This window comes from Macrobrachium nipponense, chromosome 9 (genome assembly GCF_015104395.2).
Source record: "Macrobrachium nipponense isolate FS-2020 chromosome 9, ASM1510439v2, whole genome shotgun sequence".
Taxonomy (NCBI): Eukaryota; Metazoa; Arthropoda; class Malacostraca; order Decapoda; family Palaemonidae; genus Macrobrachium; species Macrobrachium nipponense.
The window spans coordinates 95,237,396-95,264,839 of record NC_061110.1 but is presented as its reverse complement, the minus strand read 5'-3'; the positions used below and the strand labels follow the sequence as shown (position 1 = coordinate 95,264,839).

At 35.2% G+C, this 27,444-nt stretch overlaps 1 protein-coding gene across 4 annotated transcripts in view; it reads right to left on the bottom strand.

Moving 5' to 3' along the window:
• Positions 1-3,232: 3,232 nt before the first annotated feature.
• The window catches only part of LOC135218588 (synaptotagmin-7-like), a 332,013-nt gene continuing 307,801 nt past the window's right edge, over positions 3,233-27,444 (bottom strand). The window contains exons 4-8 of one of the 4 annotated variants that reach the window (XM_064255001.1): positions 12,622-12,769; positions 11,352-11,461; positions 8,419-8,590; positions 7,174-7,383; positions 3,233-3,704 (exon numbers count right to left, since the gene is read on the bottom strand). In XM_064255001.1, the coding sequence (XP_064111071.1) occupies positions 3,604-3,704; positions 7,174-7,383; positions 8,419-8,590; positions 11,352-11,461; positions 12,622-12,769 (741 nt within the window). In that variant the 3' untranslated portion in view covers positions 3,233-3,603. The remainder of the gene's footprint in view (positions 3,705-7,173; positions 7,384-8,418; positions 8,591-11,351; positions 11,462-12,621; positions 12,770-27,444) is intronic. The other 3 variants (XM_064255000.1, XM_064255003.1, XM_064255002.1) reach the window with 3 other exon arrangements.

Genomic DNA, 27,444 nt, shown 5'->3' with positions numbered 1-27,444 from the left:
TTAGGAGTCTAGTCTTTATTCTTTATATTGGGGAATGCTTAAACATTGTGGTCATCGTGACGACGCCGCGGTCCTCTGCGGCACCGCCTTCGTCAGGAGCACTTTGCATCACCTCGGTCATTAGAAAAAACGTTTTCTTTCTTTTGTGTTTTTTTTTCGTCTTGCGCTCAGCAGCTGATGAAAGCAACACCTCTAAGTGTTGGTGGCCTCGTATTTTTTGTTGTCAGGTTAAGCTGATGAGATTTTATTTTTTTTTATCCGGCTTCAAGCCCTCATCAGCAACATTGAAGTTTTATTCCCAAGAGCACGTTTCTACGATGCTTCTGATAATATGTCATGAGAAATCGTTATTAAAAACCCCTTTTATCTCTCGTTATCTCTACTCATGAACTGGGACTATAAGTCATGCCTGAAGATATGGTATGCGAACCTTACCATGAGCCGGGGGTTTTTGTAGCAATAAAGACATAATCCCAGTTCACGGGGGTTTGATAATATGCTTTACTCCAAAAAGTGTATTTCCGTAGTTTTATCTATAATTTTTTTCTGATCTGAGCTGTTTACAGAGAGGCTGTCGCTGCAATCAAGCCAAGGTATCCGGTATGTATCTGACCACTAAGGCCTACATTTTCAGGAGACAAATCCAATGCTTATATATAATGTACCAATGCGTCTAAAAGTATAAACAATGTATTCCATATCATTTCGTTATGTATTTTCTGTGTATCCAAAACAGCCCCAATTATACGCAAATGATACTTGTCTACCAAAACGAAAGGGATGAATCGCGAGACCTTCAGACACGTGACACACGGCCGTTTGACAGGTCACTTACTAATGCACATTTAGGCAGGCGTCCGTTTCAGCAAACGTCTTCCGTGCTTTTGTAGACATCCAACCGCAAGGAATTAAAAAAAAAAGATAAAGAAAAAAAACCAACAACAACATCGTCTAAGGTGATTTCCAAACCTTTCGAGGGAGGGTATATATATGTATATATTCATATTCTCAAGAATGGCGGTTCTTTTCTTTTTTTTTTCCACTGCGGAACACGACAGTAGTGACACATAATTAGTACTAATTAAAGCTAGTTCAAAGACAACGCCGCAGTGAGTGTGTCTGTTGCATGTGGTGACGCCTCTACTCCTCGGTTCCGAAGTCTACATGAGCGGAAAAGGTCGAGTAAGATGACAGCAACGGTCATCACACACATACACACCGCACGCCCTAAAAAAAAGGAAAAAAGGCACCCGCCGCCCGCCAGCCAACCCACGCCCCCCTTCCTCTTGATCTTCAATCTCGGTTCGGGCGCCACTGTTGCCGGTCACTCAAGATTTCTGGACCGCTGGCAATTATGCAAGAGTACCTACGCCGATATTCCTTAATGCTAAAAGAACTCATCCACAAAGATCTAATTCCTCCCCACGGTGTTTATTGTATGTACACTCAGCTGCCCAGTCTAATCAGTCTTGCAGTGTCATTGCATGGAAACAATTTTTATATCTTCTCTCTGCAGACTCCTCACTTTTCGGGTCAAGACGCTGAATATCTTCTAGTCAAGATTCTCGGATCTTCCGATACGGGTTTAATTTTCATCCAAGTTGAAAGGTTCCCTCAGGTAACGTCAAGTATCTGGGAAAGAATCCTTATGGGCTCATCTTGAAACAAAACGCTTGTTTTTACAGTGGGGTTGGCTATGATTTATATTTACAATACGATCCGATTATGAAAGCCAAATTCCGCCTGACACGGACATCAACCACGTATTTACATATTGGTGACAACCGCTCCAGATGCGCTACAAGTACAGCGATATGCTTTTAATACTTCGACGGCAAATCCAACAGAATTGAAGGTGAATAAATGACTGTACAATCGATGAAGCAATGTCATCGCAAAAAGTGATTACGGAACGACACGAGCCTGAACGATGATTTTGTTAATGCAGCTGTATAACGAGATCAAGGTTTTTGTGATCTACTGTGAATTTTTTTTAAATTTCCAATCTCCCATTCAGAGAAAGCTGCCGATCTCGCGCGCCCTCATTTCAGCAAGTCAGTTCATATTAAAAAACTTTCCGTGTCATATCGCACGTTCAAAGAATAACTTCGACAGCACAATGGCGAGGAGAGACTCTCCGCAACATCACAGTTCCCGGAGATCGTCTTGCAGGATATTCAATGACTCTAAAATTAGGCTAACATCTCATTATCGCGTGGCGTCTTGACCGTTTCTTTTGTCGGGCAATTGTAAGCGTTGTTGCCGCATGAACTCCTCATCGGCAAGCTCATTAATGATGGATATTTCGGGCTTAATGCGGATGACGACAAAAAAATGAAGTATTGGTTGGCGACAGATGAATGCTTCGTCTCCCAACGACAGATTATCTGCAGAGGGAGAGAGGGACGGTAGTTGAATAGTGACTCGAAACTCGAAGCCATCTTGGTTTTTATTTTATCTCCCGATTTCCGTGTGACACCATATTTATTTTCTTGTTTTTCTTTTCCCGTTTTCCCCCCGTATCTCGATCTCCAAGTTTAGACGCTAGAACTGTAGTAGCCACGAGAGAGCGAATTGAAGCTACTCGTATTACATGGCCTTATTGCCTAAAAAAAAAAAAAAAAAAACCTGCCTCGAATTTAAACTACTGAACTAATTCGTTGATTATGAATTGTTCTATGTTACCACTACAAAACAGAGTTGAATGTCGGAATCCCCAAAAGTCCTATACACCTTTTTTGAGCAGGCTTATTGTCTAAACAGTCACCTATTAATTTTTCAAATCAAATCTGCAGTTTCATTTCTATCTAACAAGTTTCTCTCAGAGTCTGCTTAATACTGTTATGGACACAAGGACGAACGAACAAAGTAACGTAAACAAAAAATAAAATCTCCAAACTCATCTCAGCTGGATGGCTACCTAAATACATTAGTGTGTTATTCTTTCTAATAAGCTACGTATCCGACACGATGATGACTAGTTCTCGTGAACAAAATGTTCAACCTACGTAACATCTCCGTCGCGGAGAATACACTAATTGGGTCAGAAATGATTGCGTTACTGGAACAGTGGCCCGAAACTTTGAGTGAAGATCAGAGCTCGTGAAAGTCTTCGAAAAGTCTTCAAGATAATGTCATACTTTCTCACTAGATGGCTCACCTTGAGTATGATATATGTACGCACAATATATATATATTATATATATATATATATATATATAATATATATATATATATATATATATAATTATATATACACACACTAGTGTACATATAAGCCAATAACGTTTTAAATCATCGCGTTTTCCATATAGAAAATCAGAACTAAAGAAAGTCAAATAAAAAAAAAGATAATCACGGGGGAATTTTGTTGTTGTTGTTTTTTTAGTAATTTTTCTTTCAAAAGCCCAAGCCCTCCTAAATTTTCTTATACATCTAATGAAACCTCTAACGACCTTTCCCTTTTATATTTTCTATATATTTTTCATCTATTTTTCTTCAACATTTTTCTTTTCTTCTCCTCTGTCAAAAGAAGGTCAGAAGAGGTTTCATTCAGTAGGGCACCTCCCAGATGCAGAGGGATCGGACTCTTTCCTCCAAAGTTCATTCTGGCTTGAGACGGTGCCACTGAACCACTGTTTGTCGGGGTTTGGTGATCATGTCGCTCCAGTGTTTCGTCTCCGACGTCCCACTGCCTGCCTTGCCTGTCGACAGACGAAAAACCAGAGGGAGGGTGGTTAATAAAACCTGCTTAAAAGGTCACCTGAATTTGACTGCTACTTGGTTGATGAAAAGCTTTTTAAAAATCACCAAAGTTCCTAAGTTAATTGCTACTTGAACTTTCACTGACAATGTCTGATCCAGAGTGGACATCCAACACCAAAAAAGACTGCATTGTCACTTTGTAGCTAATGTGGAGCAGCAATAAATGACACATTGTCCGTTTAACAAGACATGGGAAAGCAATAAAGGACACATTCTCTTTAAAAAGACTAATTGAATAACAATAAATGGCGTTGTCTGTTGAACAAGACTGACTGAATAGCAATAAATGACGTTGTCTTTTGAACAAGACTGATTGAATAGCAATAAATGACGTTGTTTTTTGAACAAGACATTGAATAGCAATAAATGACGTTGTCTTTTGAGCAAGACTGATTGAATAGCAATAAATGACGTTGTCTTTTGAACAAGACTGACTGAATAGCAATAAATGACACATTCTCTTTAACAAGACTGATTGAATAGCAATAAATGACGTTGTCTGTTGAACAAGACTGACTGAATAGCAATAAATGACGTCTGTTGAACAAGACTGATTGAACAGCAATAAATGACGTTGGGTGTTGAACAAGACTGACTGAATAGCAATAAATGACATTGTCCGCGTAACAAGACTGACTAAACAGCAATAAAGGACGTTGTCTGCTTGACAAGATTGATGATAATAGCAATAAATGACAGTTTGCAGCAAAAGCGGAGTAGCAAAAATGACACATTGCCTGTTTAACAAAACTGATGTTACAGCAATAAATGAGAGTTTGTAGCAAATGTGGGGTAGCAATAAATGACAAATTGGCTGCTTAACAAGACTAATGGAATAGCAATACATGATAATTTGTAGCAAGTGTGAAGTAGCAATAAATGACACATTGTAGCAATGAATGACAAATTGGGTATTTAACAAAACTGATGGAATAGCAATAAATGGCAGCTTGCAGGAAATGTGGAGCAGCAATAAATGACACATTGTCTGGGTAATACCAATGCTGAAAGAGCAATAAATGACATGCTGTTTGCTTGACAGTAAATAAGTATTGAAATAGCAACGAAATACACCTTGTCTTCTAAGGATGGCTTAACAGTTAATCTTAAAGAGCAACGAATGACCTTTTGTTTTATAGTGAGGAATAGCCATAACTTACATAGTATACTTTACAAGTAAAACTAATATAGGAATAAATGATACATTGGCCAATAAAAGGTAAAGCTGGAATATCAATAAGTGGTACATCGTTAGTTTCCTAGTAAAGCAAAGGGTAAAAACCGATACATCATCTGTTTAATAGCAAAGTAGAGTATCAACAAATTAATTAGCCTTTTTAGCAGCAAATCTGTAATGGCAGTGATTCACACTATATATATATATATATATATATATATATATATATATATATATATATATATATATATATATATATATATATATATATATATATATATATATATATATATGAAGATACAATCCACAATGAAGTAAAATCCTCTTGCAGTTTAAAATATATATTTCTTGTACAGGATTAAAGCTTTCGACCATCAACTGTGGTCTTGTTCACTAAAATTTTAGTGAACAAGACCACAGTTGATGGTCGAAAGCTTTAATCCTGTACAAGAAATATATATTTTTAAACTACAAGAGGATTTTACTTCACTGGGATTGTATCCCCATTTACTTAGAGGTACGACATAGTAGCCCTGGCTTCTGCATATATACATAACATTATACATATAATATATATATATATATATGTTATATATATTATATATATATAATATATATATATAAAAATATTTATAATTATATAGATATATAGATATATACATACCATACATATCTATATATATATTATATATTATATTAATAAATTAATAAAATATATATTATATATATATATATACATATAGATATATAATATATATATTTATATATATATATATCAGCAATAAGTCACCAAACAGCACGTGACAAATATGTACGTAAATAGCCACATGAAAGGTGAAGAATCAAAGACCAGGTACCAAGCGCTTTCGTGTATTGCGTACACTTCTTCGGGGTACAAAGTAAAATAAATATATAGAAACATAAACAAGAAAATTTCACAGAACAAAGATCAAAGCCATTAACAAGCAAATTATCATTACAAATTGTCACTACCAAACAAGTAAGAAATACTTTAAAAGTGCTTAAGAACTGAAACTGACAGTTAGTATAACAGGCTGTTGCTAAAAGGTGACATTGTATTGTTTGGTAGTGACAATTTGTAATGATAATTTGCTTGTTAATGGCTTTGATCTTTTGTTCTGTGAAATTTTCTTGTTTATGTTTCTATCTATTTATTTACTTTGTACCCCGAAGAAGTGTACGCAATACACGAAAGCGCTTGGTACCTGGTCTTTGATTCTTCACCTTTCATGTGCTATTTTATTTACGTACCTATATATATATATCTATATATATATATATATATATATATATATATATTATATATATATATAAGATGGTATAAATATATATATATATATATATATATATATATATATATATATATATGTATATATATATATATATATATATATATATATATATATATATATATCATATATTATATATTAATATATATATATATATATATATATATATATATATCATGATTTCTACAATATCTTAGCTGATGGATGTTCTAAATACTATGGCGATTTCCTGATGGATAAATAGATATTCTTGATTTGTAAGAATGGTTGTAGAGCATACGTTAATACAAATACACCTATTTATCAAGGTAGGTGTCAACGATAAAGAGGGTGTTTTTTTTTTAAACCGTATGTCCATGGGCCCACTGACACTATCTTCGTTCCCTAAACTTTAACTTCCGTTTAGCTACGATCCGTCGTAAAATGTGATATAACGTATTTTGAAAGAAGCTTTATAACACTGCTATGAAACTTGGGCCCCTCTTTGGTTTCCAGCCAACGCTGTAATTATGAAGTGTAAAACGATTACGCAAATTTCTAATCGACTCCACTATAGTAGATTCACATCAACCGTGCATTTGATGTCTAGGCCAGTCCCATTCGACGCTCCTGATTGGCTGTTGATAAGCCAATCACAGGGCTGGAAACTCTCTCGAGAGAGAGTTCACATGGGTAGGATCTATGTTCCACCTCTCTTGAGGGATACGTCTTTCAAAAGTACCCCTCAGGGGAAGTGGAACATACATCCTGCCTATGTGAACTCTCTCGAGAGACTTTGAGAGTTTCCAGCCCTGTGATTGGCTTATCAACAGCCAATCAGGAGCGTCGAATGGGACTGGCCTAGACATCAAATGCACGGTTGATGTGAATCTACTATAGTATATTTCCTGGACTGCGGTCCACAACAGCGGGATTTCTTACCGAGCATGATCTTGCCTATAGCTTCGTTTCTGCCGACTTTGTCGTGATCCATGATAGTGACGTTCAGCTGGCACTCTCTGATTCTCTCCCAGGGGACGTCGAACATGACACTGAAGTGGAACTCTGGGTTTAGTGTGCAAAACTGAACCTCTGACTTCTTCTTCTCTATTCGCTTCTCGCCGAAGTAAAGCCATACTTTCACGTACGGATCTGGAAGAGGGAAAGTGCTGGTGAGAGCTCGTTGACAGTGAATACTGATAGTGGTTGCAGGTCCACAGTGATCTAGCATGTGAGCATATGGTCTTTAAAAGTTTTCGAACCTCGTACTAGGTTTATCTTCAGTCAACTGAAGTAAACTTCTGAACAGGACAATTCCACAACGAAGAACGGAATTCGAACATCAACAACGGAATTACCTAGTTGGGCTGTTGAGCGCTTCCTTCATTTGTGTTCTTCGTTGTGGAATTGTCCTGTTCAGAAGTTGACTTCGACGAATTTTTAAAGTCATAATGTTCACTTGACTGAAGAAGAACCTAGTACGAGGTTCGAAAGCTTTTAATATCCATTAAAGACCATATACTCACATACTATATTTTTGTGGACCTGCAACCATTGTCATCATTTTCGACACGGAAAACTGTTCCCAATACTGATAGTATTGAACCTTCTCTCTCAAACGTAGACCCAGTAACCCTGGGTAATATAGGTATGATATCTATTAAACAAAATGGCCTGATTTGCCATAAATACCCTTGGTCGATAGAATGTTTGATTTATAATGCCTGTCTAATTAGTCGTTGGAATGTCAGGCTTATCTTTCAACATAAGAACGTGTTTATTGCAGTTTCTGCTCTCTATTTTGACTCACTTAGCATGCAGTTAATATTCTTAGCTTAAAGAATGTGTCTCAGACCTATCACAACATATGGCTTTCTCTTACATATCTGTTTATCAGTCACAAACAACCAGACCTGTTTTGCAATAAATGTATTTCACCCTAATAATGGTAGTACATCTATCTTCGACCCAGCTGATCGGATTTCCCACTCAATCAACAAACAACCAGACCCGTTTTGCAATAACTGAATTTCACCTTAATAATGGAAGTACATTTATCTTCGACTCAGCTGACCTGATTTGCCACACAATCAACCATACCTGATTTGTGATCAATGTATTAAACATTGATAATGAATGTATTAAACACCGAGAATGGTGACTCGTTTATCTTCCGACCCAACTGACCTGATTTGCCATTGATATCCTTGGCCTTAAGGTTCCTGCATTTGATGACAGTGAGCGTGAGTTCGGATGTCGAGGGCTGGTACATGAGCGACGCCAAGATCTCTCCACATTTGTTCTTCTCCAAGGGCCGGAGAGCTTTCCAGAATGTGTTGTTCTTCTCGGAAAAGTCGACCTGGAGGAAAGACGGAAAAATTTACAAATTGCTTAAGTTTAAATGGGAAGATGTCCTACGCTATCACTCTTACGCTCCGTTTCATTGTTTATTTTATATAAAGGGATATAATTTTGACGTCTATGTGTTCCCAACTTCAGAACTCGACATCGGTTACATTACTTTATGCGTATGCATCGATGGACACATTGCTATTCAATTTCTTTTAATTTTTTCTTTTTTTTTCTTATGTAGTGAAGGATACTAATCTGGTCTTCTTATTGCATATATATATATATATATATATATAGATATATATATATATATATATATATATATTATACACATATACACACACATATATATATGTATATATACAAATGACTGGTAAAAATGTTCAGTTACAACAGAATTCCATCTAACAAAAGGAGCCCATAAATACACCAAAATATAGAAAACAAGTGCTATATTTCAGAGACTGTTTTCTCTCACTTCAGGTAAGTAATGAATCATGACCTACCTCAAGAGAGAGACAACAGTCTCTGAAATATAGCACTTATTTCCTATATTTTGGTGTCTCTATGGGCTTTAATGAATTATTACCTATCTGAAATTTAGTACTTACTTTCTATATTTTCGTATTTTTATGGGCTCCTTTTATTGTATATATATATATTATATATATATATATATATATATATATATATATATATATATATATATATATATATATATACACCTGACTATATACAACATTACAAATCTACTCGAAAACTCGACCCCCTCAAATGAAAAACTACAGAAGTGAAACTCTATATCCTGACGCGGAATGACCTTACTCTCAAGTATGTAGCTGTAAAATACACCTCTGTTCTATAAGTATCAGGTTATCTGGCAATGACTTCCCTTCAAGTATGTCTCTTGGAAAAGTAATTCTTAAGAGTATTTCTTCAGTGTTAACTGAGGCCACTTGTGAAATATAAATGAAGATATTAAAGAAAAAGAAACTCTTCTATGGTAAGACAGTATCATTTTCATCGTCTGTGACTGTGTACGCAGTTCTTTCGTAGATACAGAATGGAGAAAAACTTTTAAATAAAGGGATCCAAATTATCTATCTACTCAGCAGTGTGTATCCTGTTTTGTCTTCATTTTAACGTGAAAGATCAAATGCAGAAACTGTGCTCAAAATGCACTTTATTTTGATAAGTTCTAAAGAAGTTGGCACTCTAAAATAATGCTGAACCAAGATGCATGCATCCTATTTATTGCTTCCAGATATGCAAATATAATAAGCCAATAAAAGAAATATTGTACAAATACCAAAGTTTTTTTAACAGTCTAATACTTATATTGCAACACATAACAGCAGCTACTCGACTGAGGTATTCTGCTCTGAGGAGATATATACGAACAGGTTTCAGTTTGTTTATTGATTACATGCTCAACAGGACTAATGGCAGCCTCAGTCTATACTTTATATCTTACTCTCCAGTAAACTTTTGAAGTAAAAATATTTTTCATCCTACTGACCATTCACTTACGTTGTTTTCGAACACTGAAATTTCCAATACATTCTACAACGCAAAATGCTTGACACTGTCCTGTTTCGCAAGTTCGAAGACTCCGTCCACAGGTGCTAAAATTCTCTCGAAACATAAATTAACTTTACCTTCAAATACGCGTCAGGTTAAAATGGACATCAACTGATCATAAGTGACACCGGATCTCGAACCCAAACCTACATCAAGAGACATAATCTTAATTTGCTTAATAACATCTATCTACATCAATCTTCAATGACAACTTTTGGACCCCTTGTCACCAAAAAGACAGACGGACGGACCGCCGTTGACTCTGATCTCTATCGTTCCACCTGATGTAATAAATGTCAGAAAATCACCCCTGAATTATCATCGTCCTGTCAGGGTAGTCCTATTTCCATCTCCCATCCTCCACCGAAGTGGTTTAGTGTTCACGCCTTCACTCACTTCAAAGGTTCCCAGCCAAGGTCTCTCGAGTGTCGCCCGTCAGCGCTCAACGTAAAGGATTTCTTCTTACCTGTCACAGAGATGCTGGGTTTCTGGCCTAATACTCAGGTATGTGACCTTCGCCTAAGCAGACGTCCCACCACCCACCCACTTTTTTTTTTTTTTTTTTTACCTGGAATAGAGGAAATTGTGGACGTAAAGGAATTATTCTTACCTGTCACAGAGATGCTGGATTTCTGGCCTAATACTCAGGTATGTGACCTTCGCCTAAGCAACGTCCACCACACCCACTGTTTTTTTTTTTTTTTTTTACCTGAATAAAGCAAATTGTGGACGTAAAGGAATTATTCCTTATATCTGTCATATAGTTTTCAGTTTCTGGCCTAATACTCAGGTATGTGACCTTCACCTAAGCAGATGTCCCACCACCCACCCACTTTATTTTATTTTTTTTTTTTTACCTGGAATAGAGGAAATTGTGGACGTAAAGGAATTATTCTTACCTGTCACAGAGATGTTAAGTTTCTGGCCCAATACTCAGGTATGTGACCTTCACCTAAGCAGACGTCCAACCACCTCCCCACTTTTTTTTTTTTTTTTTTTTTTTTTTTTTTTACCTAGAATAGAGGAAATTGTGGACGTATAGGATTTCTTCTTACCTGTCACAGGGATGTTAGGTTTCTGGGCTAATACTCAGGCATGTGACCTTTTCCAGGCCCCGCCCACCTTTCTTCCTAACTTTAACAACCATTTTTAAAACTGTACAGAGGAAAGTGTGGACTTTTCCTTACCTGACATAGAGGTATGTGGACTTCCCCTATTGAATCGTCTCGCGAAAAGCGATCGTAGTCAAACACGTGAAGGTGTAAAACGCGGCTTTGGAGTTTCTGAATGGGAAAACCTGAGGAAGAAAATGATGTTGGTGACCATTTTAACTCCACTATATTATTTGTGCCATATTTAAATACGACAAGAGATTGTCGACAGTTCGACATTTTTTGTTCAATGTTCATTCTCTTATCCACTTGTTGAAAGCTGTATGCCAATAATTACGTTCTGGACTTTTTAATGCTCTGATTTTGATACAATAAGAAATGTAACAATCATAACAGCAGTGAAAAATCCAAAGATTTTTATCTTTAGGGATCGCTCATTTCACTGTACTGAAATGCATTAATCACAGAAAAGATACTGTAATGGTTTTCACTGAAGAACTGTAGGTTTTGTCAGTTCTGAAATATTTATAAGAGCATCCCAGCTACTGATAGATTTCATGAAGTATGAAAAATCTGTATAAGAAACAAGAAAAAAAAAAAACCACTTCGAACTGGATAGAGAGATAATAAAGCCAATTATAGTGTGAATTACGGCACAAGAGGCCTGGCACTGCAGCCCGTGAACGATCTAAAAAAAAAAAAAAAAAAAAGGGACTGGAAACAGAAATCAATGAGCTAAATATAGAGATCCCAGCTACTGATATATTTCATTAAGTATGAAAAATTGTATAAGAAACAAGAAAAAAAAAAACCACTTCGAAACTGGATATAGAGAGATAATAAAGCCAATTATAGTAGTGAATTACGGCCAAGAGCGCCTGGCACTGCCAGCACGAGAAAACGATCTTAAAAAAAAAAAAAAAAAAAAAGGGACTGGAAACAGAAATCAATGAGCTAAATATATTTCCGCTTTCCTTTCTTTTGTGGACTGATACACACACATACACACTTGAACAGGCTCAAGGACACACCCACACACACCCACATGTACACGTTTTGCATTATCACCATACGCCTTTTTTCCAGTTTGGAAAGGTGACACCAGAAGGTCAGCAGTTTCCAGGTCGTAACAAGTCACTCAGCGTCAAGGGAGCCCTTTATCTTGACTCTAGCCGATTGAGTGAAAGGTGACATCTCTGGACGCAAGGAATCATCCTTGCGAATGAGGGAATATACACAAACACACACAAATATTCATACACACAACCGCAAGCACATTAAACTTCAGCTACCACATCAACATGAGCAAAGGAGCAGTGTTGCCATAACAGCGTCGACGTCTCACCTTCGAAGTAGAACGTTTCGTGCCATTTCGGATGGAGCGTCCGCCGTTTGATCTTTGTTTCCAATTTGTGTTTTTTATCTGGTAACAGTGTCACGCGGACGTATGGGTCACTGGTTCCGCTTAAATCCTTAGCCGGAAGTTCCTTTGCCTGAAAAAAATAAATCGGGTCATTAATATTCCGTTAAAAAATCAATTATTATTAGTTTTGGGAAAAGCAGTCTACGAAAGCAGTCTACGGAAAGTTTGGGTAAAATTAGTTATGTAAATGATTTGGGGTCCCCGAAAATTAATGGCATATTCAGGTCTAAAAAGAAGTTTTCATTTTTATTATCATATAGTATGGATCATGCATATTGCTTTAATTTCTTTTCCTTCAGTTTCATATCAGAATGTACTACAAATGAATTATCATACGCATAGTAAATGGAAGAATAATAATATAAACACGAACTCACACACTATGTAAAGAAGAATACGCAAATATATGTTATGTATATATATATATATATATATATATAATATAAATATAGATGGATGTATATATATATATATATATATATAGATGTATAATAGAAGATATATATATTATATAATAATATTATTAATATAATTATATATATATATATATATATATATGTAGAAGCTTGATCTCGCATAAGACAGTGGGTCATGTATAATAGTGTATAGTACAATGTTGTATATACTTCATGAATAAAAAACATAATCAACAAAACAGAAAATGCTCTCTCTCCCTCTCTCTCTCAAATGGAAAATTATACTGGTATTCACCATCTTTCACCATTCATCTTGAGACAAAAAATATAATTGTGATGTTGATGACGATAATACAAAGCCTTGCCAATGATCAAGTGCAGAGACTGTTATTATTATAAGTGTTCTTGTTTGTTTCTTTGTATGGTGTTTTTACGTTGCATGGAACCAGTGGTTATTCAGCAACGGGACCAACGGCTTTACGTGACTTTACGTCGAGAGTAAACTTTTATCACCAGAAATACACATCTCTCAAACCTGTATGGAATGCCCGAGAATCGAACTAGCGGCCACTGTGGTGGCAGGCCAAGATCATACCGATCACGCCACTGAAGCGCTGATATATAAGTGTTCTTATGGAAAGTGTAAGGCTACAAGGCTACAAGTCCCTTGATGATAATTCAATAGAATATTCAGCTCTGGCCGAGTCTGGAACATTTCTCTTCTCTTTTCAAAGAATTGAAATGGCGCTGCAGTATTAAAAAACTTTGGGCGATCGTACGAATAACATTTATTTATATATATAATATAATCGATCACTTAGTCCTTAAAGCTTTGTGCAGTCTGAGTGCCTTCGTCAGTCATGACTGATACACGAACAATGAAGTATATAACTTTCATACGTTGATATACTTTTTGTATTTTCATTTTAACTGCGGCAACTCTGACATATGCCATTATATTACACAAAAAATCAAAGAGAGAGAGAGAGAGAGAGAGAGAGAGAGAGAGAGAGAGAGAGAGAGAGAGAATCACTAAAGACAGTATTAAAAGGCGCAAGAGAAATGTTTGAAGAACGATCTAACGGAATGTCATTCGCCTTACGAAAACCCCTAAAATATTAATTGGGTATTTCATGAAGAGGAACACGATTGGATAATTACGTGCATGAAAAGCAATGGACAGTAAAAAAAAACTTTTTCGAATACGAATATAGTACAACGCTAAGTGCCGAGGAGATACTAGACTAACAAACAACGCAGGAGAGAGAGAGAGAGAGAGAGAGAGTCTGAATCTTGCACACGTGGACGCCTCCTGAGTCTATATAGGTCGGAGGTCAAATTTTCTTTAGCCCGCCCGTGTCTTCCCAAGGCCTCCTTTGGCGCGCTCTAATTTATGCCTCGTCCACAGGCAATGGACACATTTTCTCCTCGATCGACGAGAGGGATGATGCTCTTCATCGGCTAGAATAAAATAGTTCACGTAAAATAGGCCTAACTTAGTTCTGTTTTCATTCTGGCTGAGCAATTCACATACTACGAGAAGTTTTTCGTTTTCTGTAAAAGAAAACTATTGAGATGGTTTTGCCTGTCCGTCCGCACTTTTCCTGTCCGCACTCAGATCTTAAAAACTACTGTAGTTAGAGGGCTGCAAATAGGTATGTTGATCATCCAACCCCCAGTCATCAAACATAACAAATTGCAGCCCTCTAACCCCAGTAGTTTTTATTTTCATAAAGGTTAAAGTTAACCATGGTCGTGCGTCTGGCAACGCTGGATGAGAGTTTCATGCAGCATTATACGCTGTACAGATAACTTCCGAACATTTTCTACTTTTTACTCAATGTTTATGTTTATTCAGTGCAGTCAGCGACATACGCATTCAAGGTTGTCTCGACAGCAGAAGACGTTTCAAAAGAAAATCTTCGCCTTCCGTTGGTCTGTTTTCTCATGTTTTCGACCAGCCTATGCCCTCCGTCTTGCCTTGTTAGTCCTGTTTTACCTGTTTTTAATCTGTCTACCTAGTCTGTTGCATTCTTTCCGCTCCCGTCCGGCCAATTTTGTTCCTCCTCTCTTGCCTTCTTCTCTCTGTTATTATTCCGAAACATCTTTCCTTCTCCTTGGATTATTATTCCGAAACAATCTTCTCTCTGTTATTATTCCGAAACATCTTTCCTTCTCCTTTGGATGCCAAAAAAAGATAAAAAATAAAAAATAAAAGTCTCACGTCTCGCTTCTCACAAGCACACGCAGTCTGGTTTCTCAGTCTTTTGTTTAATACTAAAAAGACTCTTCTTCTTCTTCTTCTTCTTCTTCAAAGAGGGACTATTTTTATCGCCTACCGCGTTTTACAGCCTGCCCCAGGCAGCGACGATAGAAATAGTTTTAAGCTGTATGGCTGTTTAGTTTTTACATGAAAGACATCGGATAAAGGATTGGAGACAAAAGAAAAACGAGAGAGAGAGAGAGAGAGAGAGAGAGAATCAGTACATCCTTAATTTTCCCGATATGATTATCCTCATAAAAATAGATTTTCAAGAATATTGAGCAGCACCTTGCTGAGAGAGAGAGAGAGAGAGAGAGAGAGAGAGAGAGAGAGAGAGAGAGAGAGAGAACTTTAGATTATAAAAGTCAGTGCATCACACACACACACACACACAGAGAAACTTTAGATTATAAAAGTCAGTGCATCACACACACACACGCACACACACACACACACACACACAGAGAGAGAGAGAGAGAGAGAGAGAGAGAGAGAGAGAGAGAGAGAGAGAGAGAGAGAGGTTTTTTCAACGTAGGCTCCGTATTCCGTGGCGCTGTAATTCTCTAGCGATTATTAAAAAAAAAATAAAAACGCTCTTACATAAATCGCTGATGTAGCAACAAAGCAGATGTTTGGACAACCTTAAAGATGTAGTCAGGCAATTTCCAGTCCGGCTGGAACTGACTGGTTTGCCGAGAGGCATTTGGCGTTGCAAAAGCCAAGGGCATTGACACAAAGTTCACGCTCATTATTCATAGGCACACAAGAAGGTGAAAGGTTACCGATTGTGTGTGTAACATGAGAAGGATCGCTGACATGCATGTCACAAAGGAGAGAGAGAGAGAGAGAGAGAGAGAGAGCAAATGAAACTTTAGATAATAAAATTTAGTGCCAGACACACACACACACACCACAAACACACACACAGAATATTCAATTCACGTAAAAGTCTGTGTATCACAGAGAGAGAGAGAGAGAGAGAGAGAGAGAGAGAGAGAGAGAGAGAGGTTTGAAATCCATTCCTTTGAATAGATGATGGGCACAGCACGGTAAAAATACGACATGGAGGACTTCCCCCCAAAAAAAAAAAAAAAAAAAAAAAAAAAAAAAAAAACCCCCCCCCCCCAAAAAAAAAAAAAAAAAAAAAAAAAACCGAGAAGGAATATTTGTTTTCGATCGAGTCTTTTAATACGACGGGACTCATGTATCCGTATAAAATCCGGGTAGTCCCATCGTATAAATGAAAACTTGGTAAGAACGAACAGGTTGAAGAGCAATTTATCTTTTTGATATTTTTTCTTTCAGACAAGCACTGTCCTTGAAAACAAAGCTTTATTAAAGGTAGTTAGGAGTAAATTATATTGATCAGAAGGATTATATGTAGGAGCAAGGGTGTGTGCGTGTATGTGTATAAACACATTTACTTATACAAACACACACACATATATTATAAGATATATATATATATATATATATATATAATATATATATAATATATAAATATGTATATATATACATACATACATTTATACATAAAACACACACACATTCATTAAATAAATATATACATATAGTAAACTAGTAAATAATAATAATAATAATAATAACAATAATAATAATAATAAAATAATAATAATAATAATAACAATAATAATAATAAAATAATATAATAGCAAGCGAATGCCCTGCACTTGCACAGAACCAGTACAAAAAGAGGCATGATTCAGTGGCAAAAGCCCTCCACTGGAGCCTGTGCAAGAAACATCAGCTACCTTGCAGTAATAAGTGGTACGAGCACCAACCAGATGGAGTGATAGAAAACGATCAGGCAAAGATCCTCTGGGACTATGGTATCAGAACGGATAGGGTGATACGTGCAAATAGACCAGACGTGACGTTGATTGACAAAGTCAAGAAGAAAGTATCCCTCATTGATGTCGCAATACCATGGGACACCAGAGTTGAAGAAAGAAAGAAAAGAGGAAAAAGGAAAAAAATGGATAAGTAATCAAGATCTGAAAATAGAAATAACGAAGAATATGGGATATGCCAGTGGAAATCGTACCCATAATCATAGGAGCACTAGGCACGATCCCAAGATCCTTGAAAAGGAATCTAGAAAAACTAGACGCTGAAGTAGCTCCAGGACTCATGCAGAAGAGTGTAATCCTAGAAACGGCGCACATAGTAAGAAAAGTGATGGACTCCTAAGGAGGCAGGATGCAACCCGGAACCCCACACTATAAATACCACCCAGTCGAATTGGAGGACTGTGATAGAGCAAAAAAAAAAAAAAAAAATAATAATAATAATGACAAGACAAGAGATTCCTCCCAGCTTCCTTGAGCTAAGGATCAACTGACCGGAAATAAGTTCCGTCTATCATTTAGAAAATGATGGGAAGGTGAATGAGAAACTTAACTGATACACGAGAGAGAGAGAGAGAGAACGTTTGAAAAATGTGTGGTCTTTTAATCAGCATCGGGAAACAACTTCGGTAAGATGTGAATAATTAGAATATTATGAACTGCGGGACTTGTTTCTCAAAAAAATAAGAAAAAAGAAAACATACAAACGAGGGAATTTAGAATTATAAAAAACCGGAAGAAACGAATACTGAACATATTAAGTTGCATTTACAAAGTGCAGCTGTCAAAAAAAAAAAAAAAAAAAAAAAAAAAAAAAAAAAAAAAAAAAAAAAAAAAAACGACAGAAAAGACTGGAAACAGAGGCTAATTGAGTAAGGAAGTATTAACGAAAGTTGTCTGGAAAAACACCTGGCAAAAAAAAAAAAAAAAAAAAAAAAAAAAAAAAAAAAAAAAAAAAAAAAAAAAAAAAAAAAACACGCGCCAAAAGTGGCCTTCGGACACCAAAACACAAATCGTGGGATGGCGTAGGTACAGAACATTGCATATTCACGTCAGGGTAAATCGAAATCAGTTTGACGCAAATTCCTTGTTTAAAATCTCATGGAGCAAAATGGAATTTTTTTTTTTCCAAACTGATGGAGGTTTCAACTTAAGACGGTTGTTTTTAAAGAGATATTTGTCACAGAGGTGAATATAGTAAACCTGGAAAACACATACATCTATTAGCAGAGTTCACCTAAGTCATTTACATATGGTGGTGAGAAAAAGTTAGACAAATACGCAAGAACTAGTTTAGCAATAATTTCAGTCAGTGACGATGCCTAAAAAAAACCTTGAATGAATAAAACTAATATTTTACTTTTAACACGGCTGGACATATATAGATATTCATATTTCAGATTTCACCCTTTAATTGCAGCTATTAGAATTTATAATTCAGTTCCAAACTTGAACGACGTCTACGGTAGTTAAAGGTCACGTATAACTCTACGGTAAACACCATCCACGTTTCACTTTGAGCCGAAGGACAGCCAAGCAGTAGTGTAGGGCCAATTTCAATGGGGGAAACTGTTATTTCAGTACCTCTCTCCCTTCACATTTAATTCGTGATATATATATATATAATAATATATTAGATATAATATATATTATATAGATATATCTAAATATATATATATATAATATATATTATATTTAGTGACAATGAAAGCTGCATACAAACTAAGGGCAAACAGAGAGGACAGCTCTACCACTCAAGTCATTCAACATTTGCATCATAGTCGGTATAAAATATTCTGCGACTTTAATAAATCATTCGTAACATATTAACCGTCATGTGGATGCAACAGTTTATTCCGTGAATCGTCAACTGTCTCGTGTCGGTTTCGTCAAGATCCGGCTAATGAAACTGCACAATAAAACACCGTTATCGAAGATAACAGACTTGAATGTCTCCGTAACATCGTTACAGCATTCAAGAGATTTAAGAGTATGTTTACTTTACAAGATATTTCAGACTTATTTCATTTCTCAAGGAGATTTCGATGGTGTCACTGGGATCACAGAGATTAATTGACGTAGTAATGATGTGGAAGACTTCTTGAGATTATTTCGTATAATGAACAATCCTCAAATAAATAAATTGGACACAGAAAAGAATAGATAACGTAAAGAAGAATTCAGTCTATTCTATCGGAGAATGAGCGAACACTTGACTGACAGTGGAATTCAGCTGATAGGAGGTTTTCCTTGTTGACCTTTTAATGCTTTATCAGTTTACCATTTCTAATTTCATTGAAATATAATTCATACACCTATTTATAACTATGATGTTATTTAAATTTCATTTATCTACCTAGTTCCATTTACAATTTTATTCAGATATCTATATACCTATTTTCATCTGCAAAGTTACTTAAATATCATTCATCTACTTATTTCCATTTAATAACGAGACGGCAGGAGCGGCAGACAACTGGTAATGGTAATTGGCAACACATTCTCTCTCTCTCTCTCTCTCTCTCTCTCTCTCTCTCTCTCTCTCTCTCTCAATACCCAACAGCTTTTTCTCTCTCCCGATATACCTCCCCTCCATCATCTAGGTCATCAAATCAGAGTCGTGAATTACAAAAATATGCATTTATTTAAAAAGCAAGTATTAACTGAAGAGAAGAACTCAGTTTCTTAACAAAAGATTTAAAATGGGAATGTTAACTCAAAGTCCAAATAACTCAGATAACCCTCGGTAATTAATCTAACACATTAGTTTAGCCATAACACAGGCACAGTCAACACAGTAATTAGTCAGTAACACCATTTCTCCAATGAACAATCCCCATCTACTCCAGCAAAAATAGTTCCCCGTTTCCAGAAACGCCTGTTAGAAGACAGAACACTCTGGTAAGCACAAGATCATAATCAAAGATCATATAAACAGAACATCTCTGAAATAAATATTCAAATACAATCCAGCCACACTTTGGCTAAAAGAGATATAATAACTCACCCATTTCAGCACAGTTGCACTGACACTTCTCTTTGTAATAGTCTACCTCTCATGGTAACAATACTTTTCCTTATGTAGGGGGGTAAAGCGCACACATACGTACGAACAATGTTCACGATGTTCACACCCCAAAACTGCTTAAGACCAGTTTCAAAGTCACCTCTGCAATTGCCTGTAGCAACAGGACATGCACAGATCTGCACATACAGCAAAAAGACACATCAGCATTCCCAAAGCTCGTCACCTCGAACACTGTCTCCAGGGAAGTTAAACTGCTGATTCTCTACATTCTAAGAAACGTCACAGCATATCATATTATACATTATTTAAAATATCATAGCAAATCCCCCTTTTTATGTTACACATTTATAATTTCGTTTAGATATACATCTATAACTTCATTCAAATATAATTTGTATACCTATTTCCGTCTGTAAATTTATTTAAATATCATTTATCTATCTATTTCCATCTATAATTGTATTCAGGATATAATTTACCTAGCTATCTCCATCGATAACTTCATTTAAATATCAATTATTTACCTAATTTCAGCTATAATCTCGTTTAAATACCATTTCCCTACCTATTTATATCATTAATTTTATTCAAATACCATTTATCTACCTATTTCCATAGAAAACGTCATTAAAATATCAATTATCTACCTATTTTCATCTATAATTTCGTTTAAATACCATTTCCCCACCTATTTCCATCTACAACGTTATTCAAATATAATTTATCTACCTATTTTTGAGTTTGCAGTCTTACGCGCTCTAGGAAATGTTTCAGTGCTTTGAAGTTAAAAATACCCTTTATAATCTCGTTTCTGTCTAAAACTCCAAAATTCGATTTCAATTTTTGGCACCAACTTCGTCCCCAAACGGTTCAAGCAATGTCAATATTTCAAAGGGCACACTAATCAATAAGATACTTTTTTTATTTTTTTATTTTTTCGTCTGTTTCCCCTCTGGGAGATATATATATGTATACACACACATATATCTATCCATCTATCTATCTATCATTCTATCTATCTAACTCTATCTATCTATATATATATATATATATATATATATATATATATATATATATATATATATATATATATATATATATATAAGGATTCAAGCGCTGCACGGCGGGTAATACGAAGCAGTGGACATATAAGACTAACAGAGACAAGGTGAACTTCATTCGAAATGGAAAAAAAAGGCCAGGAATTTCATTAGCCGAATTGGAGCGCATCTCATGGAGGGTGTATCTCTTTTTTTCGTTTAATTTTTCCAAATAAACACAAATATAAAATGATGTTGGAAATATCTTAGTTGATTAGATTGTTCATTAAAATAAACAACCCAGGAGCTAGATCGAGCTAAGAGGTGGCTATGAAAAACAGCAGCTGCTTTATGCAACTTTGAGTCGGGAATGAAAACAGCAGCAGTAGAGGAAATTGAATAAGAAGAGAAGGAAACAGACGATTGTGGCATCCATGTGGTAACATGCTTCTCCACAGCAAACGAGAGAGAGAGAGAGAGAGGAGAGAGAGAGAGAGAGAGAGAGAGAGAGAGTGGAATACTTGCTAATAGACTACCATCAACACCACAAGGGACGAACAGTCGGGCCAAATAAAATGTGGGACAGAAATTACTCCTTGAGAGAGAGAGAGAGAGAGAGAGAGAGAGAGAGAGAGAGAGAGAGAGAGGAGAGAGAGAGAGCCTACCAGCACAATACCACCAACACACAAGGGACAAGGAGCTGGGCCAAATAAGATGTGGAGCAGAAATTACTCTTTGATTTCTCACAATACGACCAATAAATGAAGTCCCTTTCTTGGGATGTTGTGTACGCCGACGTTTATTTGACGGGAAGTCTCAAGTGGGTAAGATTCCACTAGAGAAAAATGATTGAAACTGCTTTAATACTTGAAAAATTAAAATTTTTTAGCTAAACCAATAAATATACTTTACAGCTTACAAAATGTGTACAGATCATTCAAAGACGTATTTCAATGACGTACGAAAAAAAAAGACATTAAATTAGAGGCAGATTGTGACACGAAATATTATATAAAAATAGACACTCACTAGTGTCATATAGATGTTTCAAGAACAGAAGCTACACCGAAAACAGAACAATTAATCTATGATAAATCCGGGTATGTAAGGAAAGCACTGCTGAATAATTTCCTAAAAATTTCATCAAGGAATCAATGCAGTTTATCATGTTTACTTCTATGTTTAAATCTCTTTCCTCCCCCTTCCTCTCAGTGTCTCACAAGTTTGTTTATATATATATTGTATGTATGTATGTATAGAAAGGTGATCGTAATACTGCACACCTCTTAGTATCAAAGTATGTCGTAACAGGATGTAAATAACAATAAAAACAAATCCTGTAACTTCATAAATACTGTAACTTCATAAATCCTGTAACTTCATAAAGCAGTCCCCGTTACGTGTTCCATGAGTAAAACAGAACACGAAATATATCCGCGAACAAAGGAATATTAAACAGAGAACAAAGAACCAAAATGAACGATCTGAATTCCAGAAGAAGAAAAAAAAATAGTAAAACTGCAACATTCCCTTCCAAATCACTGGGTTTAAAAGAAGGGTAAAAATAATTTTTTTTAAATGTTCAAAACCGCTTCCACATTTTCCCACTTGTAATGCGTGTAATAATACCGAGATTAGAAGGAAAGAAAAAATGTTTTGATTATATTTATATTGAATAATTTCCTTCTTTTATTTAAGAAGTTTTGTGAAATAAATGAATAATTTTGGGACCATTGTAAATGAGGTATATTATTTAACTGCTGAATGATTTGAACAGTCGTTTGTTCCTTTTGCAATTTGATTTTAAATCCTTCAACATGACAATAATCTTCAATATTCAAAGGCTGCTTTCCAAAAGGAATTTTTATTGTTACAACTAATGGTAATTATTTTCCAAAAAAATGACATATTCAATATATGTCAATTTCATATTCTTATTGAACAGTTTTGCATGAGTTCATAAAGTGATTTGTTGCACAGCTATTGTTCACTGATATTGTTCATCAACTTTATTATTCAATGCCTCGTTTTTAATAAGGAATTGTTATTATTACAATTAATGGCTACTATTCTGCAAAAACTGCCTTATTTTCAGCGTCTGTAAATTTCAATTTCCTATTAACCTCTCTGGTATTAGATAATTTCCTATTAACCTCTCTGGTATTAGATAATTTCCTATTAACCTCTCTGGTATTAAATAATTTCCTATTAACTCTCTGGTATTAGGTAATTTCCTATAAACCTCTCTGGTATTAGATAATTTCCTATAAAGCTCTCTGGCATTAGATAACAATTTCCTATTAACCTCTCTGGTATTAGATAACAATTTCCTGTTAACCTCTCTGGTATTAAATAATTTCCTATTAACTTTCTGGTATTAGATAATTTCCTATTAACCTCTCTGGTATTAGATAACAATTTCCTAGTAACCTCTCTAAAATTAAATAATTTCCTATTAACTCTCTGGTATTAGATAATTTCCTATAAACCTCTCTGGCATTAGATAACAATTTCCTATTAACCTCTCTGGTATTAGATAATTTCCTATTAACCTCTCTGGTATTAGATAATTTCCTATTAACCTCTCTGGTATTAGAAAACAATTTCCTATTAACCTCTCTGGTATTAGATAATTTCCTATTAACTCTCTGGCATTAGATAACAATTTCCTATTAACCTCTCTGGTATTAGATAATTTCCTATCAACCTCTCTGGTATTAGATAACAATTTCCTATTAACCTCTCTGGTATTAAATAATTTCCTATTAACTCTCTGGTATTAGATAACAATTTCTTTTAACCTCTCTGGTATTAGATAATTTCCTATTAACCTCTCTGGTATTAAATAATTTCCTATTAACCTCTCTGGTATTAGATAATTTCCTATTAACCTCTCTGGTATTAGATAATTTCCTATTAACTCTCTGGTATTAGATAACAATTTCCTATTAACCTCTCTGGTATTAGATAATTTCCTATTAACCTCTCTGGTATTAAATAATTTCCTATTAACCTCTCTGGTATTAGATAATTTCCTATTAACCTCTCTGGTATTAGATAATTTCCTATTAACCTCTCTGGTATTAGATAACAATTTCCTATTAACCTCTCTGGTATTAGATAATTTCCTATTAACCTCTCTGGTATTAGATAACAATTTCCTATTAACCTTTCTGGTATTAGATAATTTCCTATTAACTTCTCTGGTATTAGATAACAATATCCTATTAACCTCTCTGGTATTAGATAATTTCCTATTAACCTCTCTGGTATTAGATAATTTCCTATTAACCTCTCTGGTATTAGATAATTTCCTATTAACCTCTCTGGCATTATACAACAAACTTAATTTGTTCCACAGCTGTTGTTCAACGATAATGTTCATCACAATCATCTTTCTTATTCAAAATGCCTTGTTCTTCAAAAGGAATCGTTATTACCACAAGTAACGATTATTATTTTTCACAAACTGGCTTATTTTCAATACCTGAAAATTCCATATACCTATTGAAGTTTTTACATTAGCTCACGAACTGATTTGTTCCACAGCTGTTGTTCAGTGATAACGCTTATCGTGAGAGCATTTGAAGCATTTCGCTTAATCAATAGATATTTTTCTCTACTTCAGCCTTTGTTTGCCCGTTTTATTTCTTGGTGATTTATGCCCGTCTTCAGGGTGAATTGTATTCTTTTACTCGGTGATTTGTATCTGTTATTGCGGGCGATTTGTATCAATAACCATTGGCCATTTTCCAGGTGATCTGAATAAAGGAAACTCGAGCGCATTCCTCGTCTTTATTTCAATTCCTCGACGGAATTCTGTTTTTGTGTTATTAAAGTAAAATATAAAATATATATGATAAACATCATAGACGTATTAATTATAAGAGAGGTGATTAGATGAATGTTTTAAGAATGATATTCCTTGTCGACGAAGATCAGGAAAGTGATTATTAATATTTTTTTTCTATTCTTTACACATTTTCTTCCGGTAAAAACTTGAATAAACCCTCCTTTTATTGTTTTGAATGAGCAAATTTGGAAACAACATTTGTTTCATTTATTTCCTACGAAGATGTAAAGCACCTCTCTCTTTTCATTTTTCGTATTTTGTTAAGGTGCCTCTCTTCCTCTTCACTTCCTTCCTATGGAAATTTGAGACGTTTCTATACCTTTCCAATTTTCCTTCGTCTAAAAATCTGAAGTGTTTCTTTCGTTTTACTTCATTCTAAAACAAAAATCTGAAGCACCTCTTTTACTTTTTCTTCCTGTCAAAATTTGAAACACCTGTTACTTGTCAATTTTCCATCATAGAACAATAAGTGTCTCGTTCCTTGTAATATATATACATTTATATACATATATATATACACATATATAAAGCCTAAAGATCCTCATTCGTTTCAATACAACACACAAATACACAAATATATGTGATGTGTTTGTGTGTGTGTGTGGTGCAAGACTGTGTTTGTATAAAGCAAGGCCAGCCACATTACTCTTGTAAGCCCTGAATGAATCAGAATTGGTCTCCGTGTAGGTACCATCGACAGCCAAATAAGCTGCGTTATTCATAAGTCTACAGCAGCGATCCGCCAGTTCCATCCGAAGAAATTCTAAAAATAATCTCCCGGCAACCAAAATGTTAACCAATTTCCATGGCGTTCCAGGTTTCATGTAAATGAAGGTCTCACCGAGATTCCTAAGTCTTTTAGTTTATTTTTAATGAACTTTTTAACTTTTACCTCCACATCAAGGCACCCGAACTTCTTTTATTGTGATAGTCTGTAAGGATTCAGCCTGAGGAAAGTTTTCTGTTTTCTGTTTTTTTTTTAAATTATGAATAGCCATGACGCGAAAAGTTATCAAAATAAAATATAAAATGATTATGCTAAATTTCATAGATGAACAAATTATAAGAAAAATTGAGATATTAGAACGATGAAAACTGGAGTTAAACGGAAACAAACCTATAAATAGTTAAAAACCTATACGTCTCCCACGTCAGGTGAGTTACACAGTTCTCTACAGATGTGCTATCAACATTTCTGTTGTTGAGTTAACTCTGCTAAAAAGTCACAGACACAACTTTACTGAACGACTTGAAAAGAAAATGAAATGTCTCTGCTTTCTGTATGTTCATTTACAAGGAGCCACGCCCCCTCTTTTTTTTTATTTTTGTTTTTACTTTTTGTTTTTTTTTTAGCCTGGAAAATCTTTATCGTCTTTCCTAGAAGACTTTGAGCGCTGTCAAAACAGACGATCTCATTCACCATATAATTTCTCATTTGCATATTCAGCAGGAATTCCCATTTTAATTCTTTTTAGCATCTTTAAAATGATTTAACCTTTATCTTTCTCTTTCTTTTTTTAATTTGTTTTAACCTGCCGACTTGCCTGTCTCTCGAACACATTAATGTAATACTTGTAAGTTGATGTGGTTACATGCACGAACACACATACATACATAAATACACACACTAAATACATACATACATACATACATACATACACATACACACACACACACACACACACACACACATATATATATATATATATATATATATATATATATATATATATATTGGTAAGTGCTGACAACTTAATTTGCTTAGCATGGTTTGCCTTTTGATGTTTGGCCTATGTAAACCTTATTACAATCTTTACAAGGGATACTGCAAACAGTATTGTTTGAATTGGACACACACACGTGTATATATATTATATATATATATATATATATATATATATATATATATATAATATATATATATATATATAGTACATACGTTGCACAAGCGGCTACTTTCGCAATCCGTAACATATCACGTTAAACACAATTACTTAATTGACCAGGGGGGTGAAAAAAAATCACCAAATTTCGAGTTCCACAATGAAGCCATGAAGCGTCACCCATGCGAATCACTGAGTTAATTGATCATTTTTATCTGCAATTATTACATCGGCGTCGACGCGCATTACTGCCCATAAAAGCTAGACAAAAAAACCAACGAAATTCCATTTCATACGTATTGATAGCGTCACTGGAATATATGGCGGTACATTTATCTCTTCTTCATTGGTCGGTGTTCCGTGACTGTAATGTAAAAAAAAAGTGATGAGTGGA